This window comes from Limanda limanda, chromosome 10, assembly GCF_963576545.1.
Source record: "Limanda limanda chromosome 10, fLimLim1.1, whole genome shotgun sequence".
Lineage (NCBI taxonomy): Eukaryota > Metazoa > Chordata > Actinopteri > Pleuronectiformes > Pleuronectidae > Limanda > Limanda limanda.
The window spans coordinates 8,740,064-8,768,043 of record NC_083645.1 but is presented as its reverse complement, the minus strand read 5'-3'; the positions used below and the strand labels follow the sequence as shown (position 1 = coordinate 8,768,043).

Genomic DNA, 27,980 nt, shown 5'->3' with positions numbered 1-27,980 from the left:
ACATCAGCCATCATCCCCACACATGGCTTCGGTTCATTTGTCCAGGCCCTCTCCCTTTCCTCTCTCCTTCCATTTCTCAACACCTCCGAGTATCATCAGCCACGGACTCTAACCCCCCGCGGTGAATGTGAATTAACAGACGGCATGCTGCTCACAGCACCTTGCTTGCCACTGAAACAGATTCATCACACAGACCTAGATACTGCCTCCTCTCACTTATACACACAAACACACACTTTCACCCTAGAATAGCACCTTGGATATCATACATCCATGGTGTTATACTCTTCACACTTACACTTTGTACTTTCCGATCTGGAGAACAATAATAACAGCAACTATTCTTCTTCCCTGCTGGATGTTGTTGTTTGTGTCTCTGGTTTTGAGTTAGCTGCGTCTGAAAAACGATTCGCTTATATGTTCTTGTATACACTCAAAGCCCCTGTTCTGTACTTAAAGGCACAACCCTCCTCACTTTTTGTCAATTGCCACATTTACACATGCTGCTCGGAAATCAATGCCCATCGGAAGTTGAAAAGAAGAGTGAGGCAGTGTTGCACACAGGTCAGAGGTGCATTGTGGGATATTGACAAGTCCCTAGTGCTGCAGTGGGCCACATTGAGAAAACACATCTGTGCCCATAATATTGACAAGTCTGCACCTCACTAAAGTGGACCGGTACTTTATTATCCTCAGAGAGGAAATTCGTTTTCACAGTCAATACACCAAAACAGCGAACACACTCGTGTGGCTGTAAACAGGAGAGGTTCATGTAGTGCCAAAAAATGTAATACGATGGAACCCTTGTGACACCCAATCAAGACTTTTCTCGTAGTTAAAGGTGAGATTGGAACCTATTGAGCCTGAATGGAAGGTGCTGTGGCAATCTCTCAGCACGCAGCAGGTAAAGCAGTATAACTATCATTACTACTTTATACTGTGTGGCAGTTTAATAATCTGATGCAAGAGGTTTTGCTCGACCTTTTCTAATGGTCAAAAACATTCCTGCTGTTTCCTGGTTGTAAACATCTACCTCGAACTGTGTTTATAGGTCACATTTCCTCCTGTGACTATTGCTGAGCAGCCAACTTTGACCCTGTAATATAAAAAAATCTGAATTTGAATGGCGTCGCCTGCAGAAATCAATAGTCAGTCAGTTAAGGTGCAACACTGGAGAAGGAGAAAGTGGCACATGAGGGATAAAGCTCTCGCTCGTTCAGGCACAGTGTATGTGCTTCTGGCTCGGCTGACCACACCATCAAACATAATTGGCAGTGTTTGCGGGTGGGAAGCCAGTGTGGGATCCCAGTCCTGTTAGCAACTCCATCTGGCGCATGGGACAGCCCCTGTAGGGTGAGGTTATACCAGGGAGAAGCACAAAGCTTCTCTGCTCCCTCCCCAGGTCATTGGTTAGGAGTTAACAAGGACAGAAAGTAGAAGGTAGGGGAACATGTCCATTGTAAATTTGAAAAGAGGCATCACCCTGTGCAAAAATTGACTTACAAGATATAAAAACCGCAGCTGTAAAGGATACTGCCCAGGGAAAAGCTTGTGTAGTGCAAACCTTTCTTCAAAGAAAGAAGTGCAGTCATAGGAGGATACGAGGTGTGGGTCGGTGATGGGGATGATGTTGGCTCAACTCCTGGGAGATAATGTTTTCTCCATAGCAGGGAAATACTTTACACATATAAAGTTTCCTCAGAACATAGTAACTCATTGAAAAGAGATAAACTTCTTTATTTCACATGGTATAGACTGGGAGATTCTGCATTGGCTGTCTTTAGGTATTTAATAACAGTGAGAATTAAAGTGCTGGGCGTCCATGACATAAAGGCCATCTGAAGTTCAGCCAAATCAAGCATTAACAAAAAGCTTTAGTGTCTCAATTATTTAAATCTTACTGCTGTTATATACCCTAAAAATTTATGTTAGCTGTTCAGCCAATGTGTCGCTTGGTAGTGTTCACCAGTGAAGCATGTCAGGAACATGGTACAGCCAAGACAGCTCCGGCTCCGCCTTGGACTAAATATGTTGTTACTATGAATTGAATTTAGTTAAATAGGTGTTCAATGAATTAGATCTGCTCAGACATCACACAGGTTTTACACATTGGTAAGAACTTAAATTGATTCACTAATTGGTGACAAGAGGAACAAATATTATAAATATTACGTCTGTTATTAGATTTGTGCCATGCCAGAAAAATGCAGGTGTAAAAAAGTATAATATTTCCATTTTTGAACTTTAATGAAAGTCTATTTGTACAATAAAACTGTACTTCAGATATTGTGTTAGTAATACAACCAGTGTTTATGATTGGGATGATGTTAAAAAATTATAAGCTACTTTGTTTAATTTTGCAACCCTGCTCCTGCCAAGAAGTGTCTAGTAGGATATTCATATTCTACGAGCACCATTAACATTAGTAATTCATAGGTAATTTCACTTTACCTCTCTATGTTTATACAACATGAATAACTGTTACTTGGTGAAGTAAAAGGAATACACATGCAATAGGAAGTGCTTCCACTGTAGAGCTCTCTATAGGATGCACACAAGTGTGATTTATAGCTGACACGATCAGCATCTATATGTTTTCATAAAGCAACAATAGAGTGCACTGTAGTTTCACTATTTAGATTTTTAACAGTCATATAAACCAGCAATACTAAGCATTTATTTGTGCATGACGCTATTAAATCAGGTGAGTCAACCCCAGAACAGGCTAGTTTGAGTTTTGCTGTGCATGGTTCCAGCTTTTACTCAATTAAATCATAGAGACATAGAATTTATTTTCTTGACCCACATAAAGCTGCTTCTTGGAAAAGACCTCGATTGTAATTAAACAGAACAACGTCCACATCAGCAGTGAAAACACGATGATATTCTTCATGTAAATAATTAATGTCCGACAGCACATTCTTGGAGAGTAATTCATGTTTGTAAGAGGTGGACACATCAGCTAAGTAGTGTTTCCAAAAGTGGATGGATGGATGGTGATTATGTAAAAATGCTTTGCAGACTAGAGTTGGGGTTTATAATTAACATAATGAATAAAAATGAAGGCATTCACTTATTATTGTGAAATAGTGTTTGTTAATATTGCACACCAGGATTTAAACAGTTTATAGATGAGTTTAGAATAACTGAAGACATGTGTGAGTAGAAATAGACTACAGTATATATACATACACAGATATACAATGCAGTTTAACTGTGTTTTTTAAATAAGAGTTACACATCTTGAAAGCAGACTTTATATTTAATATATAGAAAGTTTGAGCAAGTCATAGACATAATTCATATAGTTTTTAACTGCAGTTGATCTCTGTTGAGTGTTCAATGAGAATATACCTTGTTTAAAGTGAAATATTATGTTTTTTCTTTATTTTCAAACACAAGTTAAGCTGCACTGTGTAAAGATTTTAACACCAGAGACTGAGTGGTCAGAATAACACTTCTTTTAATTACAAGACAGCGCACAAATCACACATTATAAAACAATACTGGTCACTATTGCACTGAGAAAGTAAAAAGCCTTTTGTTCACATTGATTTGATTGAACTATTATGTCCAATTACTTCATGTGTTATCCAAAAATACCTTCCCAGTAAGGATGGTAATGTAACACAACTAATCATTTTCCTTGGTGAATACAAAGCTTCAGCAGGAGGAATAAAAAAGCTTTTTTTCCCTACAAGTTTTGTTTGTGTAACCGGATGAGAGGTGGGGGAAACACAGGGTGGGGGGTTGTTCAGGGTTGTGTGTGTCTTAATGAACTATATATATCTAGTAAAGCTACCATTCTGCTAGCATTACACTCTCTTCTGGAAATAGCGACTATTCAGGCTTGTTAGGCTTCTAAGAGCTGCCTAGAAGCCTGTCATTTCACATTAAAGTAGCCTAGCATGGCTGCTTTCATGAATGTGGTCCTCAGTGGACAGCAAATGATATATTCATGTATAGGTTTGAAACGGGAGGCAGACAAGGTTGTCTACTCATTCCACATTCTCTCCTATGCTTGTGTGCATTCATATGGTTGTGGCTTTCCATACATGTGTGTTAGTGCCTCACTGGTACAATGCATTTCCATTATAAGGCATATGCCAGCCTGTGTTACGTGAGATGAGCCGTTTGCTGTTACTGTGACTGTCACGTCCGCGGAGGAGAGAAGGAAGGGGATATTTCCTGTTTAGATGCCACCAATTTCCTTTTCATGCATGGTGCTCACAGACGTAATGCGCACGTACGCACACACCCACACACAATTGATAGATTTATTATAGCGTGTCAGGAAGGAGCGGGCGTCACATTTCAGCAAAATGGAGCCATTTGGCATGCGAATGACTGCCCCCCCCCTTTTCCTCTCCAACTCATCCCAACCCCACTTCCGTCCACCCCAACCCATCCAGCCGGCCCACTCAGGCAAATCCAGAACGCCACCAAATACATGTTTCTGTCACAAGCTTCGTGTCAGTTTTTTTTTACACGAGCAGGAGAAATGGGGAAAGAACAGGTCATTCTGACAGTTGGAGTCACTCTGTGTAGATCCTAAATGTTTTATTGCCTTAATGGGCCTCCAGAAATAGATGCAGTGCTAATGTCCTCTGACTCTCGCAAAAAAAGGGGGAAAGAATGTGTCTGCGCTAAGTGTGTGTGTGTGTGTTTGTGTATTTGTGTGAGAGTGCGCGCATGTGCATTGGTGTCTGCTGCGGCCCGTGTGTGTGTGTGCGATTCCAATGGGTTTAAGTGAAAGATTCACGCATGCAAATGAAGCCATTTAAATCTGGGTCTTTTTTCCCCTCCATCTCAAAGGACACCCTATTCTCTATTTAGAGCACCACTTTGACATCAGCCCTATGGAGCCCGATGGGGCTTCGGTCATAAGTGGTGCACTATAGACTATACAGAATCACCCAGATTGGCCTTATATAATCTCTCAGCCTTAGAGATATCCACAACAAATCTTCAACAAGCTCCTTGCCTGATGCAGACACTCAACGTAACCCATCGCCCAGCTTGAGCATTAGGCATTACCTTTTGAAGAAGTGTTCAATATCGTGGGATTCCTGGCAAGCGGTGCTTCCAGACAGCATTGGCAGCTTTATACAGTTGACCATCTCCCAGCATGGTTCCTCCTCTGCAGACACACTCTGAGTTAGAATATTGATCCCTCTGCAAGCTGTATCCTTACCCCCTCAGACGATCCATACTAAATGTATTAGCCGCGGCGAGAGCTACAATGTCCTCTGCAGCTAATCATATTTAGCCACAGAGACAGGTATGTTTAAAGAAGCAGCCTGTTTTCAGGGCCAGAGTGAATTGTTTGGAGCAGAGGATGGGGCTGCAGGGCGCAGCAGCACAAGGCGGGCTTCTGACGCCGCTTTCATGTTCATCTGGAAACATTAAGACTTAAAAGTGCATGTGTGGGCTTAGTCAGGTAGATGCTTGTACTCTGTGTTCTTGCATATATGTGGGATTTACTTTGATTCAACCAGCACACACACACACATGCACACACACAGATAATGTAATGTATCACAGCAGGCATCATACGGGAGAGCAGAACTGATTGTCGAGTGATGCAATCAAAGGCATTGATGCTAATCAGAGCTCTCTGTCCTGCCAGTTCAGGACCACGGTGGAAATATACAATATAGAAAAAGGCTTTTATAGCAAATGCCCGGTGTCTGGCTGATGTGCCTGCTCTCTACCTCATCCATGCAGGGGATAGAAATCTGCCCTGAGCCAGGGGATAGGGCTGCATTCTGGCTTGTGCGAGAGCTCCTAATGCAGTGCCACATGTAATGAGCTTTGGATTTGGGCCCCCATCATGCATAGAGTTTTCCACCTAATCTGCTAAATACTCGGTGAACCCTTCATTACATTTGTTTGGGTTGATTTCCACACTGCTACTTCTGCGGAGATGACAGTGTTACTTTGTTTGGCGGGAGCGCCTGCAAACTGCTCTGATAACACCTGTGTTGCCTGATGAAGCGGGTATATTCCTGGCACTCATCTTCTCCACTAGCAGGGGGGCTAGCGGTGATGTGTGTTTTTCTTACCGCTGATTCCTCTGAATGTGCTTGGAGCACTGCTTTGTTCATCTCTGCCTATCTTAACTCTTGCCAGAACCTTTTTGGACATATGTGCTTCTGCTTTTGAGTGGCTGTGTGTGTGTGTGTGTGTGTGTGTGTAGAGAGAAGGGAGAGAGAGGGGAGAGTTTTTGACAATCCGTCTTCATCTGGGTTTTTTTTTTTGTTTGACTCTCGTGCTTGAGCTCGTGAGTGCGTATGCGTGCACATCTACTCGGCTCCTTGGTTGACAGGCTGTTGTTCGGCCTTCTGACAGACAGTTCCATTAAATCATGCTGCAGTGGTAACCTGCAGTGACAGGACGCCATTGCCTCCCTGGGATTCCTCCATCAGGGTCTCTCATGCGCTTAACGAGGAAGTAAACATGCTAAATTGTCTGTTGGAGATGAAGTGAAGAGGCTGTCATGTGTGATGTCCACGCAAGTTAGTTTCCATATTGCAGAAACATACATAACACAGTGGGGATTCACAGCTACGAGCCATTGTTGTTCCGTGAATAGCAAACATACCATGCCTTAGCCTTGGTCTATGAAAACACACAACATGAATGTTAAATGTTGTTTGCTTCCAACTAGACTCAGACACGTGGGTTATGCATAATTATAGATTTTCAAACACATGTGGAAGGGTTATTTGCGGTGTGAGTGGTCGAACAGATTTCTTGATGGAGAAAATACAAACCACACTACAGTCTGGGAACAGAAGGACTCCTAAATGTGCCGTAATATGTTATGCATTGGACACTTATCATTGAGCTTCTGCCTGTTCCCCAGACTCACTGACAGTTTTTCTGAAGGATTTTTTCCAGCAGTTGTGTGCAGCCAATTTCTGTCGAGTACAGAGTGACAGGGCTATTGTCGCGCAGAGGACATGCAATAATAAATGCAGCTCCTTTGATGAGTCCCCTTGTAAATGAGTGCTACTTCTGAAGATGACGTTTGTTGTTTGCAAATCTTCCTGCAGACTGAGGCAGGGTCTGCCCAGGAGCTGCCTGGTGAGAAAAGCATGTGGATTTTGAAGAGGTGTTGAGTGCAGCGGGATGATGGCTCTGCTTGTTCCTTTTAAGGGTTATTTTAAGCTGCAGACCTGGAGGTTGTGTGTGGTATGTGTGTGACACTGTGCTTGTGTGTGTGTGGCTTGTGTTTTAATTAGAGAGACAGGAGTGTGTCCTTGGGCTGCCGCAGAGGGTCAGGAGAACCTGGTAGTCTGGGAGAGCAGTGGCGGGGACAAGTCTGGCAGCGCTGCTAAACACCCATTACCCAGACGTGTAGATGCACTCAAGAGTGCACGCTCACGCCCGTACACACCCATGCAGAGACAAACGCATGTATGCGTGCATCCTGGTCTTGGCGCCATTCCTGTTGGCCAGTGATACCATGGTAACTGAGCAGCCTGCATCTCCATGTGTTCAATGGCCTTCTCTCATCTCTGAAAGTAAAATTACCACTGGCACTGCTCTGGGGAGAAGGGTAGAGGCAAGGGAGAGGTGGGCAGATCGAGAAGGGCAGCAGTAGGTGGAGTGGAAGGAGCAGGAGGAGGTTGAGAGGGAGGTGAGGGGGATTGAAAGAAGAAAAGGTTGAGAGGGGAGAGGGAGGAAGAATCTGACATTTATATTCCTGGCCAACAGAAAATGCCACTTCAGACTGGCATCTCTCTTTCATTCTCCGCTGCTCTATACGGCCTCCCTCTGAACCGAGGCTCACCTTCCAAGACCGACTTCCATATACATCTCGCTCCATTCCCGCCACCTTCCATCGGCCACTTCCCCACGCTCATTTCCCTGCATCAACCCCTTCCTGTTTTCATATTTCCATCCTGTGACCTCTGGCTTTCATCCAGCCATTTCTTCATCTCCCCGTGGTCATTTCCATATCACAGGACCTCACCTATGCCACATCATACTCATCCTTCGTCAGCTTTCCGCTTTGATTCTTCGCCTCGGAATCCTCCTTAACCTCCCCTCTCCGCCGGCCCATATACCTGCATTAGCATCTTCTCCTTTCCCTCTTTCTGTCGCTGGCTAATCCCCTCCTCACCCCTTCCCCACACACCCCTGGTGTGCCGAGCCCGGCCCCAGCCGATGATAGGACTCATAAAGCCTCCCAGATGAGGCGATAGCTAATGGCTGTTGAATAATGCATGAAAGGCAGGATTTAGAGAGCCCAGTCTATTAGCCTGACCAAATACTCTGGGCTTTTATTAAAGACCAACACTTACAATTACAAACTACATTAAGGCTGGGGTCCTGTCTCGGCTCCCCCTCTCTCGCCATTCGTCGCTGTCTCCACGGTCAGAGCTGAGGCAGAATATTATCTTTTGCTTTTTAAGATTTTATAGCCTTGGAGCAAATGACCCTTTTAGAGGAGGTCACTGACAGTCTTTTCTAGTTGTGGCTTCTCTTAGCGTCACCGTGTCAGAGGTTGGTGGCCCTTTTAGTCACAGTTGTAGATTGTAAAGGAGACGGGTGAGGCGGAGGGCATGTGGTGTCACATTTTCACTGTCGGTGGTCACTGTGAAAATGAAGGGTTGATGCATTTATCTCAGCTTTTTATTGCCATTCCAATTGTGGAATGTTGGTTATTGCAGCAGTTGTGTGTGTCCTGAGATCAATGATAGTGTGCGCTTGTGTGTTTTTGAGACTGAAATATATGTGTTGTGTACACACCTGCATGACTGCAGAGTTGTCCTCATCTTCTTGATGGATTTTAATTTCTTCTGAGTCCACTGTTGCTCCTGCAGATGAGGCCCCTCTTGCACATCATTCCACATGATTATACATGAGTTTTAATAGCTGCTAATAGCTCTAAATGTCTTTAAGTATGTGCCCTTTAAGTGGCTTCTGAATAGTCATAAAGTGTTGTTAGCTAATGCCTATCTAAACATCCTTCTACCCCAGCTATGTTCAAGTGCACATTTTGCACGTATTGACCTAACGTCTAATTTTGAGATTGCTATGCAAGGTTTCATCTTGCATTTGCATACCTCGCTGTGACACGTCTGCATATTCTTGACAAGTTTGCAGAGCTAGGTAGTCCATTGAGGTATTTCCAGAATGAGACCGTAGTCATGAGATCAGTGGTTAGTGAGCTACTGCCATCTTGTCTGCCCAAGGGTTTGGTTTAGTTTTGATTATGCTGACACATCTTTAATCGTGTAATTTAGGGAGCCAGAGGATATCAAGGCCGTGGCAGATAGGGACTAGACACCACAAGGGCTGAGAGATTGATGTCTGTCAGTTCAACACAGAATGTGTCAACCCCCTAAACCTTTGATCCATCCACACGTTGTTGGTCCGGAGAGCTAAGTGATTATGTGTCAGATCCACCAATGATCAGATCAACCAAAGATGCTGCTTAATTTGTCATCAAAAACACTGAACTCATGAGCTACTATTTTCTGTGAACTTGTGTGTGTGTGTGTGTGTTTTGTGGATGTATGCATATGTGCGTGCAAGGGCGTGTGTGTGTTCCTCCCTTTCTCGCTGATGCTTATTCAGTCTGATCTCCCGGCTGACCCTGCGGCCAGCCAGTCTTCCTCAGTAGACTGCACTCTATATATAGCATTTCCTAAATGTCACATGCTATGCTTTAAAACCTACCTACCTTCATGTGAATCAAAACCCTTACAAAGCTTTATTAAAAGCTTTATTAAAATTTCTAATAAAACAGTTGTGTATCAATGTCCACCATTCAACTTGAAAAATGACCCATTCATCCTGGAAAACAGATACAACTGTCGCAGCCACAGATACAACATTCACATTGGAATTAATCCAGAATGAATGCAGACAGATAATTAGAACGACTTACAAACCATAATACGTTTTTTCTGTTCCGTCTGTTTTTAGCTGCATTGTCCAACCAAACATTCCCTTTGGGCAATCATCTTAATGAATTAAATAATACAAGCAATGTCCAAAGCTACATTGCCAAATAAAATATTAGGAAGGGTAGTGTGGCAGTTGACCATGCCACAGGGCACACAGCCACAGACAAGGGTGTTGCTCTTCAGCATCTTTTATTCACACACGTGAAGAAACATAAAGTCCAAACAAAACATAAATTTTCCAACTCCCCATGTGCGTCCCTTGTGTGTCCCCCACCCCCCTTCGGCATCTCTGCTGCTGCTGCCTTTTAAGCCTGAGGATGGATCAGCTAACAGCTCTCACCCGCCATGCTCACAGTCAGGAAGGTGAAGAGGTCGGAAGGCTGCATGTGGCAGTAAAGTTACAGATATTGGATGATTTTTTCCATCAAGCTGTGTTCTGTATATGTTTGACAAATTGGTCATTGCATGTGCTTACTGGGACGTCAACAAGATGCCTCTCCCTTTCATTCCTGCTCGTGAGGCACAGTGATTCGGTGCAATCTTCTCCTAAATGATAGGGGTGACCATTGAGAAAAGTAAAACTACACTGCAGGAAAAAAGCAAAGCAGAAGAAGAAACAGAAACACAGATGGAACACTTTTGGCACTGGCTTGTTTTCTCCGGTATGCCCTTCTTTGCCTTGACAGACCGGTCGCTGAGGTTTTACCATAGTTTCCTGCAGAATACCTCATCTCTACCAACAGTCTCTGCAATCTCACAAATTGAGCCGTCTGAGAATCTCCCTCATCCTGGGTCTCTGAGATGTTTGTAGTGATGGACCAGTTCACAGACCCTTGCCCATCAGCCCAATCCATGTTGCCCTAGATGCAACGTGTGCGCAGAGTTAAAAAAAACTCAGGAGATGCGTGACCAGTCGTAACAGTTCCGTGTGCCAAGGGAAATAACATAATTTCTGAAGCATGCTGCCGTGCATAAGGACAGGAAGAGAGAGCAAAAACTACACTCAAGTGTTTGCCGCCAATGCTATACCTCCTATGCACACTCCCTGACTAATGCCAGTAAGTGAAACCATGAGTTCTTACTGAGAACACCAATTTAGGCGCATCACACTGCTCTGGATACTGGAAACCACATCCAGTTGATAGCATTTTCTAAGAAATCCACTATTTACAATACTAATATTTTCCTATGGCTGCTGACTTTTTACTTTGTTACTTGGAATTTAAATGAGGACATATTGACCCTTTTCTCATTTAGTGGCTCAAAATTAATATACTCTGTGTATTTATCTTAATGAAGTAACAATATTAAATCCCATTGAATCAAAGCAGCTCGATTAATAATATTGAATTATCTCTTCATCACATAATTAACTGTATATTTTTTCCATGGAATATGCTAAGAACGAATCCATAAGGGACGAGGTGCCCAGCCTCATTTTGAAGAGGCTTTGTACCTCAGCTGGATATCTGACCACAGGAGAGTCACTAAATGTCTTGTTTTCCTCTTCACTTATCAAAGCAGCGACTTCAGATCAATACGTGAATGGAGGGCAATGGCACCTTGGATGAAGGGAAATGGTGTCCTCAAAATAAGTCTTTGCTGGATTGTATTTTTTTGGTGGAAAGGGAAAGCTGATGAGGAGGAGGGGGTGAGCACATATAGAGGGTATCAAGAAGGTCTCACAGATATTGTGATTGCTTTACACTGATACAGACATTAACAAATGACTCAAAAACGGGAAGAATGTGTTCACCGCGGCCATGGCTTGAGGCAGCAGAGGACCGCGGTGTCTTATCTTCGTTAACGGTATTCCTCTGTCTCTCTGGAGGCACACAGGGAGCAGAGGCCAACTGCAGTCTGATGTGGGGCATCTGTTCCCACATTTGTTAGGCTTCTCCTGGTGTGTGATTATGTGTGTGTGTGTGTGTGTGTGTGTGTGTGTGTGTGTGTGTGTGTGTGTGCGCGTGTGTGTGGTTTTAAGAGGGAGTCAGACAGACGGTGAACGGTAGAAGAGTGCAAAAGTGCACGCGTGTGTGTGCGTAGTGATCGGTCTGATAGGTGCGGTCGGTGGAGTGGAACGACAAGGTGTTGTTGCAATAGAGGGCAAGTGCCGACTTGTCATTGGTCGGTGTTAATACTGACCCAGGGCGGTGGCTGCACTCACCTCATTGACCGCAAGATGGCCGGCGGTGGAATCTGCAGGTGGTGCTGAAGACACACATCTCACCTCTTATTCACTCCCTCTCTCTTCTGCGCACTCTTTGTATCTCTATCGCCCTCCATCATCTATTATGTGCCCCAGTCAGAATACCAAGCAGGCCCTCATCCCATCTGCTATTCCGCCCGTATTCACAGTCCCGTCCTCTTGTGCAACAGCGCATTTATATATGTATGCTTCCCTGAATGCTCTGCTTTCTATAGTGAAATCTCAGTGGGGACATTACATGCATAATCTACTCTATAATAAGACTCCAGTTGGCACCGGATGCCTGGTTAAGACAGGAAAGGAGATGTGTTAATTAGACTCATTTGCAGCACCAGCTAGTAAAGTGCAGGACCCCTTCACAGATGACCTGCTTCTCCTTGGGAAGAGCCACAGAGTTAGCGATCAAAGTTTCACATGGTGAACCATCGGGGGCCTGGGGGCGAGCTGAGGTACCACCACTGGACTTCCTTTAAGCCAAGAGCAGCGCTGGTAGATGTAATGGGAATAGGAATTACTCAGTGTAGCAGCGTTGTATGGAAATAGTGTCTCTGGTGTGCCATCGTCAAGACGGAGAGCTTATAGTGGCCTGATTTATGACTGCTGTTGAGAACTGAGTGCTTCATAAAGATTTTCCGCTGGCTGACATGGAGTAATCAGCGAAGTGATCTGACTTTGGTGGATTACAATTCCAATGAGTTGTAAAGTCAGTTACAATGCCTTGACTTTGTCCGGTCGGACAATGCACGTGGAAGGAGCCTGTGTGTGTCTAACTCTGGCCCTTTGTCAAGGTCATATGGATTAGAAATGATTGGGTTTCCAATATTCTACTGGGGAGTTCTGCATGATGAATCATCACTCTATTCCAAATCGACACCAATTAAGGAGGGTTTGTTTATTCCGCCGTGGGACACGCTGTGGACGTTCGCTCGGAACAAGCCTTTTCACCCCCTTTCTCTTTTCACGGGCAACTCTGTGGCATTTGGGGGGATTAGTATAATGCGTTTGTGCGTATGTGTTGGGTGTATTTTTTATCTGTGCTTGCTTCGTTGTGCACTGTTGCAATCATATTTGTTTCAGGCCTGCAGAGTCACATTTCTATTTGCACACTAGCATGTGTGTGTGTGTGTTTGTGTGTATGTGTGAGAAAGAGAGCGAGAGAGAGAGAGAGAGAGTGAGAGAGAGAAGGAGGGTGTGCATGTTGGCAGTTGCATGTCCACGGTCAAGTCACTCAGTGTGTTTTGTGTAGCCCTGCTCTGTTTGTGCCAGTAGCCTCATGTCGGAGAAGCATGCTATATGAAAAGTGAGGATGTGGAGCACAGTGCCGGAGCCAGTGAATTCATTTGCATTCATTCCACTGCCTGTCTCTCCTCAGAGCCCATTCTAATTACCAGCAGCTCAGGTCTGCTACAACACTGCGCATACTCTCTCTGTCTCTCGGTGAAAAACTGGGCTGCTGGTGGTGCATTCCTGTAGCTTTGATACCACTCTGTCCTTAGCCAGCCAGGAATCTCTTCATGTCGGCCCGTTCGCTGTCAAGCCCGGGCACTTTCTCCGTCTTTACGGCTGGAGTCTCAGGAAATATGGTGCATTTCCATGTTGTGTGCAAATGGAAGTCTGCTGCAGTCTGCGTGTGCTAGTTGTTATTGTTCTGGGCTGCAGGGACATGCAGCGTGTGTTCATGTACATATGGGGCAGAGCAGGGGAAAAAAATGGTAGAAAATCGTGTCGCTTGTAAAAGATGAATGTGCGCACTAATCTCTGTAATGGCCATTCTGGAGTTTCACCTCCTGAGTCCCACACACCTCGACACGCTCGCTTCCTGGTGATGCAAATTCCAGCCAAGGCTAATAACTCACATGACGTCATGCATATGATGCCCAGTCAGACGCTCATGCGCACCCTTATGCAGTCGTGCATGTGCTCACAGAAAGGTACGACATGCACCGTCGCGCACACACACAAACACCTGCACAGCTCCGTGGCAGGTGGCAATGACTGGGTACCCTGCAGTGGTGACAAGGTCAGGAAGGATCAGGCCACTGCTGTGCCCTCAGTGGAGATGTTCTGAGCTCAGCTAGCTGCTGTTCAACGATTAGCTTCAACCAGGCAAACCTGCACAGCCCTCCACCGCAAAACAGCCACAATGTATTAAGTTTAAAAAAGTTCAGACAGGTGTGTCAGGACTGCCAAACATGGGCTGATTAATCATAAGTTTTCAGCAGATCATTTAAGCAGCACAGGAAAGAAGGAGGGTGCTCGTCTGAAAGTGTAATTCGAGCGCTGGGCCCCTGCAGTGAAGTGTTTGAGTGATGGTAAGCCTCTTGCTGCAGAGCGGAGGAGCTCGACTCAGGAGGGTTCGCACCCTCTCCAGGGAAATGCTACTTTCAGAATCACCTGCAGCCTAAACATGATTGTCGAGTTGCTCCGGAGTTGTTTTTGAAGATGGGGGTACAAACAAGCAATTACACAAATTTGCACATAGATTTACACCTCAGACGCAGACGCTTGCACGCACGTACCGACACGCACGGATCGGCGGCACGCACACCGAGTAAGTCCTCCGGTATGAAAAAGGCGGATGATGCATTGCTGCTAATTATCAGGGTCTGCAAGAAAATTGACTATATAAGAGGCAGAGGCTGTTCATTCACTCTCTTTTCCTCATTTGTATTTTCTTGCTTCAGTTGGACAACATGATTGTGTCACTTTGTTTAATGGCGATCTCACAGTTTAACCCCCCCCACGTCTGCAGAGATGAATCAATGGCTGTTTTTATTCTAATTGCTGCCTGGGAGCGCACTGTCATCAACGCAATTATCAGTGTTTGGGCTGCCATTGCCACAGTTTTTTATCATCACTGTAGCACCGTTATTATCCAATGTTATCGTCATTATCTTTGTTATTGTCATCACTGGCATTATCAGTAACGTCATCTTCATCAGCTTCATCGTCGTCGTGGAGATCATTAGCAGTATTAGGCTGCTTTATCGTACAGTACCCGTTGTTGTTATCGATAGTGCCATCCTTCACGGTCCTTTCATCAGCAAAGCGACCGATGAGTGGGAGTCATATTGGAGCTCATACAATCTGATGATATAATGCGTTATCTCTTGTTAGGAACTCCGCTAAGACAGAGACAAATGATTACAGAGAGTCAGATGGTCAGCTCGGGCGGGATCCCATCTCATTACCGAGAGGAAGATGAACCAAAACCAGCCAGTTCTAATTTCACTTGACTGACCCTTTTATGGGGTTAATTTTTTATTTCATCATCGCACAGCAATGGAATAAACTTTGTGGCAGTTTAATGCAAGTCAATTAAGGAGCGAGATAGATGAAAAGCTATCCTGGGGGAAATTATTAAGCTTTTATTTTTAGAGTGGGGTGGATGATGTGTTCTTTTTTTGCTGGGCTTTGGTCCAACAATAGTAGTTAAACGTTCTCTAAAAGAATCACATTGCTCTGTCAGACAAGGCAGGTTTGGTGTTGTTAGGGTCCGGCTCTATATGGATTTCATCCGGCTTCAGTGTAATAAGTGAAATTAATGCTGCAGTCAGGCTCCAGGCACAGTATTGAAGAGGAAGGGGGGGGGGAAGACAAAAGGGGGCGTGAACAAACAGAGCGTGAAGAACAGGAGGAAACAAGGTTAAAAATTCGGTTTTAATATTATTGTGGCTCATGTTTTTATGGTCTACCACACACAAACTAGTGGTCTCTTCTTGTTAAAGAAGCTATACATTCTGTCTGTCCTGTTCAAGACAGAATGCAAAGTTTTGGGTTATTATTATTAATCAATTTTTTAAATGTAATAAACAGTATGAAAATGCTATGCATTGTAAAATGAGCAGAAAGTAAAGGTATTTATGTGGAGCAGTAAAGTGAAAAGTCCTCAAAATTTAAAAATAACTAGTTAGGTCTAACACAACCACACACACACACACACACACACACATATACACATAGCAATACAATAATTTAAGCCATACATTCCTTTTACCTATATATTTTACTTTTTATGTATCGTTGATATTAATGTGGTTACATTTAGTTCCCGCCCTTGTCTTGTAATCTATCTTTGTGTTGGTCACCAAACTGTGTTGTTCCAGAGTTTTCATATTTATTTCTTAATGAAAAAAATCATCACGCCACAAAGAAACATTATTTAGTACAGAAATGAAGAAAATGCAAACTGGTGATTTTGATGAGATGAAGGTAAAACGCTCAAAGGCAGAAGTTGGACGGTTACCGACAGCACAGAATTTTTTTTTTACAGCTTTCCTTTGATCTAACTCCATTTTTTTTGTGTGTGTGACTAGGCTGAAATAAAATATGAATATAAGAAGAATATACGGAGTAAGAAAAGTCACTCTGCTTACCCTTCCTTCCGCAAAACAAAAGAGTTCATTACTCTCCCATTTTCCTGACCCTAACCCCTTAATAATTTTAACAATGTCCCTTCTTGTCAGTAATTAAACCTTCAAACTGCTGTGTTGTTTTTTCCTCTGAGGATGCCTCGCTGCAGTGTCTCTGCCCTGTTACGGAAAAAAACAAAGCGTGTACAGGTAGCGGTGAACATCTGGCAGGCACATCCAGACTGATAGTAGAACATTTTAATGAGCGCGACGAGCGTTCATGAATGAGCTTATTTTGCACACGTGACTCATTTTTCATTCAAACAGTTTTATACCCTCTTGTTAATACCTTCCAGAGAGAATGGAACCGTCGTGACAGCTACACTCGTTACACAAACAACACGACCATTAATGTGTGTGTGTGTGTGTGTGTTAGGCTCGAGTAATTTTTTCCACTCTCTCTCCTCACATTGCATCAATATGACTTGGCTTTAAATGCCCAGATTCTCATAAATACTTAATCCGCGTGCTATTTTCGGGTCGTCTCACCGAAAGTGAAGCTTTTTTTAATTGCCTGGCCTGAATACCTGTTACCTGTTACATTTCCCAGTAAATCCCCCCAGATCTCCCCGTCCGCTGGCTATAAAACGCTTTCCCTCATATCTCGCTTATGTAACCAAAAGCTGATGATTCCAGGAAAGTATCTCTTAAACGACTCTCGTCCCCCCCCCCCCCTCCCTCCAATTTTGTTTTCTTTTTCTTGAGGGTTAAATCCCAGAGAAACCTTAGGGCAGAGGAGGTTCCACACTGTCACGATTCTATCTCCTCCCCACAGAGTTCATTTGATATTTTCAACTCCTGGCTCGCTCACCAAATATTGCACTGTCCATTTACATTACATGTACTATTCAACACAACACAGGTTATTGCCTGTGTCACATGACTTTGTGGGAAAGAATGAATTAGTATGTGTTTCTCTGCCGTTTCTGCCCCTTGTGTGAAAAAGAGCAGTTTGGGGAGCTCCAGGAGTGCAGACCCAAAGCCCGGGCTCAGCTCGGCCTGCTTAAGCACCATCTGGCAGCCAGGGCCCCCGTGTCACCCTATTCACCAAGATTACATCCCCCCTCTGGCCATCAATCCCTGTCCCTTCTCCTGCCTTCCTGTCCACTTTACACTCTCTCCCCTCTGTTCCCTCGCCAGAAAACATAAACACAGCACTCGGTGCTCTGTATCCCCAGAGCTGTTCTTACATGCTGAGGTTTAAAAAAAAAAAAGTAGAAATTAATAATGATGTTAAAGGTTTAGAGTTGAAAATAACAGATACAAATTTTGGGATTTATTATTTCTACTTCAACAGGTAGGGAGCTATTACGTTGAAAAGAATGTCTAATTCAACTGATTTGACTTATCATCATCCTAGATGTCTGTGGGTCTGACTCAAGTCTTAATGTATAAAATAAAGATATTGTCATGTGAAATTGACAGTTGGAAAATACTTATTTTAAAAATGAATTAAATCATGTTTGTTTCATTTAAAGGGGCACCCGCTCATTTTTCATATGAGGTTCAGTTGACGTATCATTACTCAGCCTTTAATAACATTTTGGTGTCTGAGGCTGTGCTCTTGTGGAACTTTCCTGTTTAAAAAGCAAAATGTCAGCATGGTTATTGTCTCCATGACAATAACATGGCCTTTGAAAGATATGCACAGGTGGGGAAAGTGTAATGAAATATACGACTGTGTCACGAGGGAATACTCTCTGTGCCTGCGATGGCTTGATTTGTCCAACTTCAGGGACGCACAGTACTAAATAAGAGTTGCCCTTTTCATTTCCAAATGGGAATAGTAGAACCTTTAAGTAGACATAGTTGGGTCAGCAGATATTTTGTTTTTATTCACTTGAGTAAGGCGAATTGACAGACAATATTTTCAGTGCTATTAACCTGAACCTTTACATGCAGGCAGGTGTTTTTTCTGATTTATGATGAAAAGTCATTCTCATATTCAAATGTTAAGATACACACAGTTGCATATAATGCTCCACATATACGAATTAACATGTTATATTGTCTAGCCAATAGTAAAAAATGTACTGCTGAATTCTAAAATTAACTCAATGAGCTTTTAACCTGAGCATTCATATTTCTTGTTTTCAGAGGACAATTATTACAGTTGATAACCATAGATCATAGTTAGGCTACATTGGAGATTAACATTGCTTGTGCTTAATATTGACTTCTGTTTACTATTATTTTTATCGGTTGAAATACTTGGCAGTACACGATAAAGAAATGAAAAACCAGCTGTAGCTTTAAAATGTTGTTCACTTGTTAATTTATCAGTAATAATAATCCTACCAATTATGATCCAATATTTACAATCATAAAACTGTATTGCCTTGTAAAGAATATTGTAATGGTGATGTACAACTACTTTGGTTATACTGTAATATATATTTTTTTTTATACTTCTCATTTTTTTCACTTGTGTGAAGGCATGAATTGTTGTTGAAGAACAGTTTCTGAATGCCCTCCATTGCTCTAAAGTCATTTTAGTGTTAACATATTCTGAATCAAATCTAAAGTTGACTTATTGCCTCAAGTGCAACCTCAGTACAAACTCACAACTCAAGTGTACAGCTCTTTTAGAGAAATATATATTTCATAAACACATAATATATATATATAACAATTGCTACAGACCTCTTCCTCGAGTATTTAGAGAAAAACCTTTGAAAGTGCAGGATTCTTTGGCTGGACTCAGAGCACTACCAGCAACTGATGAATCAGATAGACTGCAAAAAAGAAAAACTAAAAACAAAACACTCTAAAGCGCCTGGTGCATTAAAATAACACACAGTGCAGTAGTGCTCCAAAAATGTTCTGTCGGTTTTCCCTAAGCGAGTAATTTTAAAACTTAGAGGTGGTTCAGACGAAAATAACTTCCATTTCTCCACAACCATTAGTTTAGACTAAATAGCAGCGCCAGGTAATGACACAAATATATTCCTGTCATCTCTCCCGCTCACATGCGGATTCAGTCTCTCTCAGATAAGCTGGCAATTTCCTTGTGATTTAAAGTTATGTATGATATATGGTACGAAACAATATTATATACTACTATATATAAGTTTAGTGTTGGTGCTGAACGAGGTAGAAAATGAGTTTCAATTTGTTTTCTGTATTCCTGTTTATTGTGAACTGTGTAATGCTCTGTTTTGTCAGATAAGAAAATATATTGATTTTGTAAATATGGATGATGTGCAAAGATTGAGTCGGCTGTGTATGTGTGCAATTTATAAATTAGTTATAGAACGTGTGGGAGAAGAGAAGAAAAGCTCCTTTTCAAGTCTATTTGGTTCTGTAAACATAAGTTAATTTGGAACCTCTTTAGATTTTTCTTTCTTTTCCTTGTGTCCACTCTATTTCTTTGTTCCACATCTTTTGTCTATGTTATAGTAGGAGAAGATGAATGGGTTTGTTAATTATTGGTGTCTTATAATCCCATGAAAAAATCGGCTAAATGTGCATCTGTATGTGTTTCAGGTCCATATCAGAAGTTTCAATTGTAGACTGACTAGAGTGCGCCTAAGTACTGGTTAAGCACATTCCTAAACTTTGAGTTGACACACTCTTTCAGCTGCTGCTCTTCAACAAAAACATGCTAAAAATATCCGATTTTATGTGCAAGTGTGAAATGTGCGTCGTCGCAGATGGCCCAGAGCTATAAACAACAATGGAGGGGGGACAATGTTTGGTTAGAACCCCCCTGCATGTTTCAGCGAAAGCCATGAAATAAATACTTGATGTGAGTAATGGCACGTCATGAGTAATGAAGAGATAATTCCGTCGTGTCAGTCTGCCCCGAGAACGGAAACAAACATTTACTGTGCGCTCTGGAAATGTGACAGAGACAATCTAGCCGTTTTGGAAGATCAATAAAAGTTGTCAGCCTTTCAACAGCATTTGTCATTTTGGATCTCTAATGTCACCTATGTGGATATACAGGCACACACTTAGACTCAAGCAGAGGAATTATTGTCATAACTGTAACCATCTTCAAACCGTGTTCAAAATGCCATTCAAGCTGGAAATATAACTGAGGAAAGTTTATAGACCATTTACAGAGCTGCTCCACAAGAGTATTCCAGAAACAACAAGGCAATATACAGTGCATCTTGTGAATGTGAAATCCCAACAAGTCAGAGTCATGAAGCCTGATGTGCTCGATGAACATTATACCTATTGGTGGATGTGACAGAGCATATTGGTTGACATGTTTGTGCAAAAAGGCAGCAGCAATTTGGTGTGAAGAGATCAGAGCAGCGATATATTGTCGGGGGCATGTGCAGAGATTCAGTAATATGGAAATGTTGATGTTCCATAACTGTTTCCTGGCGATATTTGAAAAAGGAAAATGATAGATGATGCCTACATTTTCAACGTAATGGTACCTGAAGTGCAGATACCAGTAAGATGCAGGGGTTCGTATATGCAGGCAATAGAAGCTGGAAACTGAAATGAGATTATGTGATACCCAACTTTTCTCCGTTTTCATATGGCGAGGATTGATAGGATTGTACCATGTGTTCTGTGGTGTGCGTCTCAGTTTGACTTTAACTCTTTGACCAGAGAAGACTGTGGCGATCTCCCAGGTGGGCTACACTTTCAGATACTAAATTATTGGTGACATTTTGGCAGCGAATAGAGTTGAGGACCAATATTTTTCTGTCAAGCAGATTCTTCGAGTCCCTACTCCCTTACAAGGCTAATGTTACATTGATTGTCAATACAGCTGGACAGGGCTGCTCTTCGGTGACGTGGGATTTGCCGTGCTCGTACAACCGTGCTGCAGCCACAAGGCCTGAGCACAGACAGCTAATGTCCTGAGATGCCTCATGTACAGTTGGGTGCACCCGTACACACAGATGCAGACACACTGATATTAAACAAAGCACATTTGAACATTTGTCAAAACTGTAATTAGTCTATGTGCGGTTTATGACAGACTGGAAAGTGAGAGTGAGTAGCAGGAGGGGGGAGGCGAGAAGTGGGAGAGTGATGGTGAAAGAGAATGATAAATGATGGATTGAGAGAGGCCCAGCTAGACCCCGAGGTTACCAGTGTGCGGGAGTTACAGCTGGCTAGCTCATTCCGCCAAAGCTGCAGATCTCATAATAAACATCACATGGGTAGTTGGGGCTGAAGGGTGCAGATTAAGCCAGGAGATGTTAGCTCTTAAAAGACTCCTGGATGTTGCAGCCAGCCAAGAAGCTATTTATGGGGCGGCTGGAAGTGTATGAAAGCAGGTAGGAAGGGAAGCCTCTGGACCGGGACAGTTTTTAAGCTGATTTATGCCCCTCAATCAGCGCAATAACAATAAACTGTCAACGTACACGCCACTTTTATTTGTAATTTATGGTACGGCACTCCTAATAAACCTATGTTTATTTCTCCCCTGTTCCCTCCCTCCCTCAATCCCTCCCTCCCTCCCCCTCCGGCTGCTCCCTTGCTTTTCTCTCCACGCAGAGCTGCCCAGCAGTCCAGGTGGGCAGTTCACGTTCCGCCCGCTGCCGCCGCCTCCCCCGCCGCCGCACGCCTGCACTTGTGCCCGCCCGGCGCCCTACACTCAAGTCAGCCTGCAGAGGAAGACCATGCCGACGCGGTGCCAGGCCAGCCAGGGGGGCCAGGGGGCAGACAACGGCTCTAGCACAGACCAGGCGCAGCTTCACAACAGCTGGGTGCTCAACAGCAACATTCCCCTCGAGACCAGGTGAGAGAACGCCACAGGTTCCTCTCATTAATGTCCCCTTAAAAGGTTATTTTCAGCATGGTGTTTTTTTTCTCAACAAGTGAACAGAAAAAGGGGAGACGATTTAATACATTTGGATTAAATACAGGGCTTCATTCCAACATGCATTTAGTCCAGAAAGACGGAAATGTTGTTTTGTACTGAAACTCTTAAAATAAAGATTCCTTCCAGGCAAACCACCTTACTTCAACATAATGGCACTTGATTAAAGGCAGTTCTTTAATCTCACAAATGAGGATCATTAGATTAAAGAAGTCTTTTTTTCTCTTAAGGACTCTGGAGTCGGCAGATTTTCACAATTTATTAGAAAAATCTGAGTAGAATAATTAGGAATGAACGTTGGACTCAAGAGTTGGAGAGGATGGAAATGTTTTGCATGTGTAGTGAGCAGTAAGTGGAACACCACACAGGCCTCTGGGGTATTATTACAGGACTCTGCTCACCATCAAAGTCATAAAGAATATTTCAGGTTTTTCTGGCTTCTTTTCATTTTTTCGTACCCCCCACTGCAGACAGATTTACCAGTCGACGTGAATCTGAGTTTATACGATTCAAAATAGAATAAAAATTCAGTATCCAGTAGAAATTGTCTTTTCAGGAACACATTGTGGTTCCATCCTCAATTGTTGTACCCGAGAATATGTTTCCAAATGCCCCGGGGAGACAAATCGCTGGAATTTTATCTCATGCAAAAACATTAAGCATATGCTTGCTGTATAAGTAATAATTGATCAGGGAATAATTTAGAAGATCCTCATTTGTGGAACTGCTTCTAAGAAGAAGCAGCAAGGTGCAAAAGAATATGTTTGCATGTCTAATGAGAGCTCAGTGCTGCAGCTGAATCCTGGTATTATGAGTGGGGACGAGATTGGCAGGCTGCCATGCCAGAAGAAGGGTTTTTAATAAGTTATGCATTAAGGCCATAATTAGATCTTACCTCATTTAAAGGATAGGAAAAGTAAAATTAGATTCAGTGACAATTTAAATTAATCACTGGCCAGACATGAGTATCAGTGTAAAAGACTTGTCAGGAGTGCATTGTAATTACATTACTTATATATGTGTGTGTGTGTGTGTGTGTGCTTTAAATGAAAATCCACCATAAACTAAAGAACATAAAGAACTCTCTCCCAAAGAAATATATGATCATAAAAGCAATTTCCACAGTGGCTCTGTATATTGGATGGTGGCTTTTTGTCATAATGCATTTTTACATTTGGGACTTTATAGTCAAATAAGTTTAATTTGATAGTGCGCTATTAGTTCTGGACCATAAATGTAATCATATTCATAGTCAACAGAGTAGTATCCCTCCCTAACATCAATCAGATATTATTGGCTCTTTTCTATCTGTACTTTTGGGTCTTCAGTGCTTAACTGTTTCGGATGGATTTAATAATCAAGCACCCCCCTCCCCTTCTTCTATAATATTCTCAGATATCCTAATAATATAATGATTTTATAATTTTCACCCTGACGCTGCTATCGGCTCAATCTAAGGCGTGAGATTAAAATGTATCAAGTGTTTACAAACTTAACATTGAGGAGCATGCCAATGGAATTATAAGTGATGCTATGACCTCAATAAAAAGTGGCAAAAAAAATAAATAATATCTCTCGGTGTCAAGTACACTTCCATTTTCCTTGATGCGAATTTGATGAATCTGTATTGAAATGTATTGACATTGCGTCAGCCGAGATTAAGATTTTTTGAAGTGTGCATGGATTTCCTATTCGACTGCATATCCGTTATGTTTCTGGAGAAGGCAGCTTGTGTAAGTGGAAGGATGCAGATATGGATATTCAATATATCTGACTGGATCTCACACTGTGTGTGTTAAGAGGCATAACAAATGTTGGGACTGTAATAAATTGACTGATGCCCTGTCTTCTCCTCTTCCTCTTATCGCTAAGAAATGAGACTTGAATCTTACGCTGTGCTTGGGCAGATACACAGTGAAGTCAGCTTACACATACACACACACACACACGCGCGTGTTTGCTGAACTATCCTTATAAGAGTTTTACATTGACTACCATTCATTGTGGAAAGCTTAACCAACCTTATCCTGAACCAAACTATGACTACCTCAACACAACTCACATCTTACATTTAACCTTAAACAGGCGCTCAGAGATGACATTTAGCCTCATCAGGACCAGGCTTTGGTCCCGATGATGTCTACTGATCCCGACAAGGTCAATGTTTATGCTGGAAATAAGCACACACACACACATACACACACATAACACACGCACATACCACATATACCCATATACCTGTCCACACTGCAACACACACACACTGATTCGCACATATCCAGGTAGAGACAGCCTGTGGGCCGAAGTCTCCGATCTCCTGAAGAGCGGGAACTCTCATTTTCTTCCTGTCTCCGGGGAAATCTGCCCTCTGAAATGAATTCAGAGCTTCCTGGGCGTTGCCTCTGGATATTGTCTGAGAAGATCAAAGGCAGGGAGCCAGGAAGAACAGTGAAGAATTTTTAAAAGCTTCGCACAAGACGAATAGAGCTGCACGCAGTGTTGACAAATGCAGTTTCTTCAACTTGATCCAGACCCCCCTTTTCTTTGTTAGCCACCTTCAGCAGGGCAATAATGGCCCCACTTTGGACTCGACCCGTGTTCTGGCCTCAGCTATGTGAAAAAGCTCACCTGTATTTGACATCTTTCCGTGTATGCTTGTCTTGTGTGGACATCTCTCCCTCTCGTTATGTGTGAGTGTCTCCAAAGTCTAGGTCTGTCCTTTCAGGGTTGAACTACCATTGACCCTTAGGTGTGTGGCTGCTCCATGTGCAGCCTCCTGTGTCCCCCATCTGACTCACAGCCCTCAGCCGACACTTGATGGGTGAATGGAGAGAGGAGGGGAAACAAACAGGGAGGGATGGTTGTCATCTGTCTCAGTTGTAGGGCCACGTTTTGGATGCACAAAAATAGAGAAACACTCAGACAGTCACGGAGTAAATAGGGGAGAAACAAACACTATCGATCATACTACAGGTTAGGTCAATCAACGAGTCCGAAACAAGACGTCAATGTCGATTGGATGAGATTTGCTAAATGCACTGAAACTGTTCCCCTGTCAAATTTTTGGATGTTTTTTATTTTATTCTACAGTTCATTACTTTTTTTTGATTCGTGTTTTACCTCATGGAAAAGCACTTTGAATTCCCTCAATGTTTGAAAAGTGCTTTTAAATTAAAGAAATTGCTAATAATAATGCATTTATATCGTAAAATTGCAATGCAAAATATCTTCTTTTGCATAGCTTCCTATAATTTGCATGGAACTTATACTTTATTCTGCCGTGCATATACCCCAGCTTCATCCCTCTTTCCATTATCTATAATGCTTATCCCCTTAGGGGGGGAGCTGGAGCCAATCCCAGGTGACATTGGCGTGAGGTGGCCTACACCCTGGAGAGATCACAGCCGGGAATTATTTAAACAAAATTCTTTAAACTCTCCCACACTGGCAGACATGTGCTCATGGTTTTAAGTACAATCTGTATTCAAGGCTGTATATGAGACTAAATGACTTGAGAAGATGGATGAGTTCCTGTCGAGGACAAATGGACGAGGTGTAAAGGCGGGTGCCGCAGTCTGGTGTCCAGCGACACTGTCAGTCGGCTGTCTGGCCTCGCTCTAATGGCCTGTCCTCTGTGGGCCCTTCAGAGACCGTGGTCCTTGCAGCAGTCTGTGACCTCACACCTGCCGCTGCAGCACGGACAGAATAACACTTTTGGCAAGCTGCATGTCTGCCTGAACATATCACATTCGCAGCCTGCATTAACCCCCAGAGAACACGCAGTAACCTAGGGCAATCATTGCAGTCTGTGAATTCCAGGAGCTCCAAGATATTCTTTTGTTATGGAAAATACACACACACCAAGCAGGAAAAAAAACAATGAGTCATACCTGTTTTGTTTTTTTCATGCCACTGGTGTTCTCTCCAGTATCGCCATGTTTTATTTCTCCACACTAGCAGTCTTTGTTCCTTTTTTTTTTTGATGTAAGTCAGTGTGGCCAGGACAGACTGGGTCTACTTATAATTGCCTCCCCAGATCCACTTTTCCAAATTGCATAATTTCCTAACAGCCATATTTCTGCTTTCTCAACTGACACCCTCCAACCCTCGCCCTCCATTATCCAAACACAATATAGATGAAATGCTACCCAGATTAATTGCCCTTCAGTTTAGTTTCCTATCATCATCTGCCATCTAACGTGCTCTTCTTCATAATGAAAATGAACCTCTTCCTCATAACTAATACAGCTGTAGAACTTAAGTAGTCACTTTGATGAGTTAAAAAAGGAATAGGTAAGTCACTGATCCTTGGCTGTCAGGGATTTTGTATTCTCCTTCATATAAGTGCTGTTCTGCATTAGCCACTATTGCACCAGAGAGGCAGGTTTTTGGGGGTTAAATCTGGGCTTCCTCTCTGATGAAGGACTTGGCCTGGATATGAGATTGTGGTTTAATATTCTGTCACTTACGCTGATGTGCTGCCGTGGGTATATTACATCGCAGTTGGTCGCATGCATTTTGTGGACAATTTTCGATTGTTTTAATGGTTATAGTGCACTAACTGTGAATAATGTCCGTGTTTTACATTTGTCACTTGCTGTATACTGCTCACCTACCAGAATTTATGGTGGAACATAATATAAATTGCGAGTGGAATCACGGAGCTTAGGGACTTTCTCAGGCTACTTTTCTTCCTTGATTTCAGCTTTCTGGATTAATCTTTGATGATGCATTACTTGCAAATTAAAGAGAGCACTTAACTTAAAAGCACACAAATGCGGCCAAACATGTGGGATATCAAGGGTTTAACTGAATTACATGCTTCTATAGTACTAAGAGCTTTTCGACAGGTAAGGTTTAGTTAGGACTTTACGTAGTAAAGTGGAACAGTCTGGTGTGTGTGTGTGTGTGTGTGTGTGTGTGTGTGTGGTATCTGAATCCTGAGCCTGACTGTATGCAGTGATTAAAAAATAGCAGGAGAGGGCCTCTTCTAAAATCTCCCACCTTGGGGCCGTTTAAATGAGTTTCAGTCAGGCGTGCCTCCGTGTGAGACTGAATTCCACTGAGTGTAGATTTGCATAAATAGAATCAGAATAATATAATATATAATAACTAGATAGGCTACCTTAGAGAAGATGATGTCTGTGTTGTGCCGAGGTAATTGGCAAAGCCAGTGAATCACTGTCCTAGATAGGCCTGCACAACAACTGTGATTGTTTTCAACGTCACACCATAATCTACTTAAGAAAGACACAGGAGGTGGTCCCGGAGGTGACAGGTAGTTTGTGGGACACAGTGCGGAAAGGCTTCCTGCTCTTAAGATAAAGACGGCAATTAATTGACGATTCTCTATACAAGTCCCCTGAACAGCGATCGTCCAGTCATAGCTTAACAACCGTAAACAAGCATGGATCGTTCTGTCAAGTTATGGGTTTGTCATGCCAAGCAGCAAGAGCTGATGTCACACCCTTTTTTTAATTGGGCTTTCCAGAACAACAAACAAAACGAAAGCAAAAGTGTGGAGAATGGATTAAACTTATCTGCTTCTAGGACTGCAAATATTAGCATGTATGGCTAGCTAGCACTAGGGGCTTTTTACAGCAACCACACATTACTCCCAAATCCAAGGAGAACAGCATTTA

General features: G+C 42.8%; 1 protein-coding gene across 1 annotated transcript in view; it reads left to right on the top strand.

The window, feature by feature from the left end:
- Positions 1-27,980, top strand: part of tenm1 (teneurin transmembrane protein 1) — a 165,317-nt gene that overhangs the window by 17,900 nt on the left and 119,437 nt on the right. Inside the window, exon 3 of the mRNA XM_061079393.1 lies at positions 22,014-22,257. Within this exon, the coding sequence (XP_060935376.1) occupies positions 22,014-22,257 (244 nt within the window). The remainder of the gene's footprint in view (positions 1-22,013; positions 22,258-27,980) is intronic.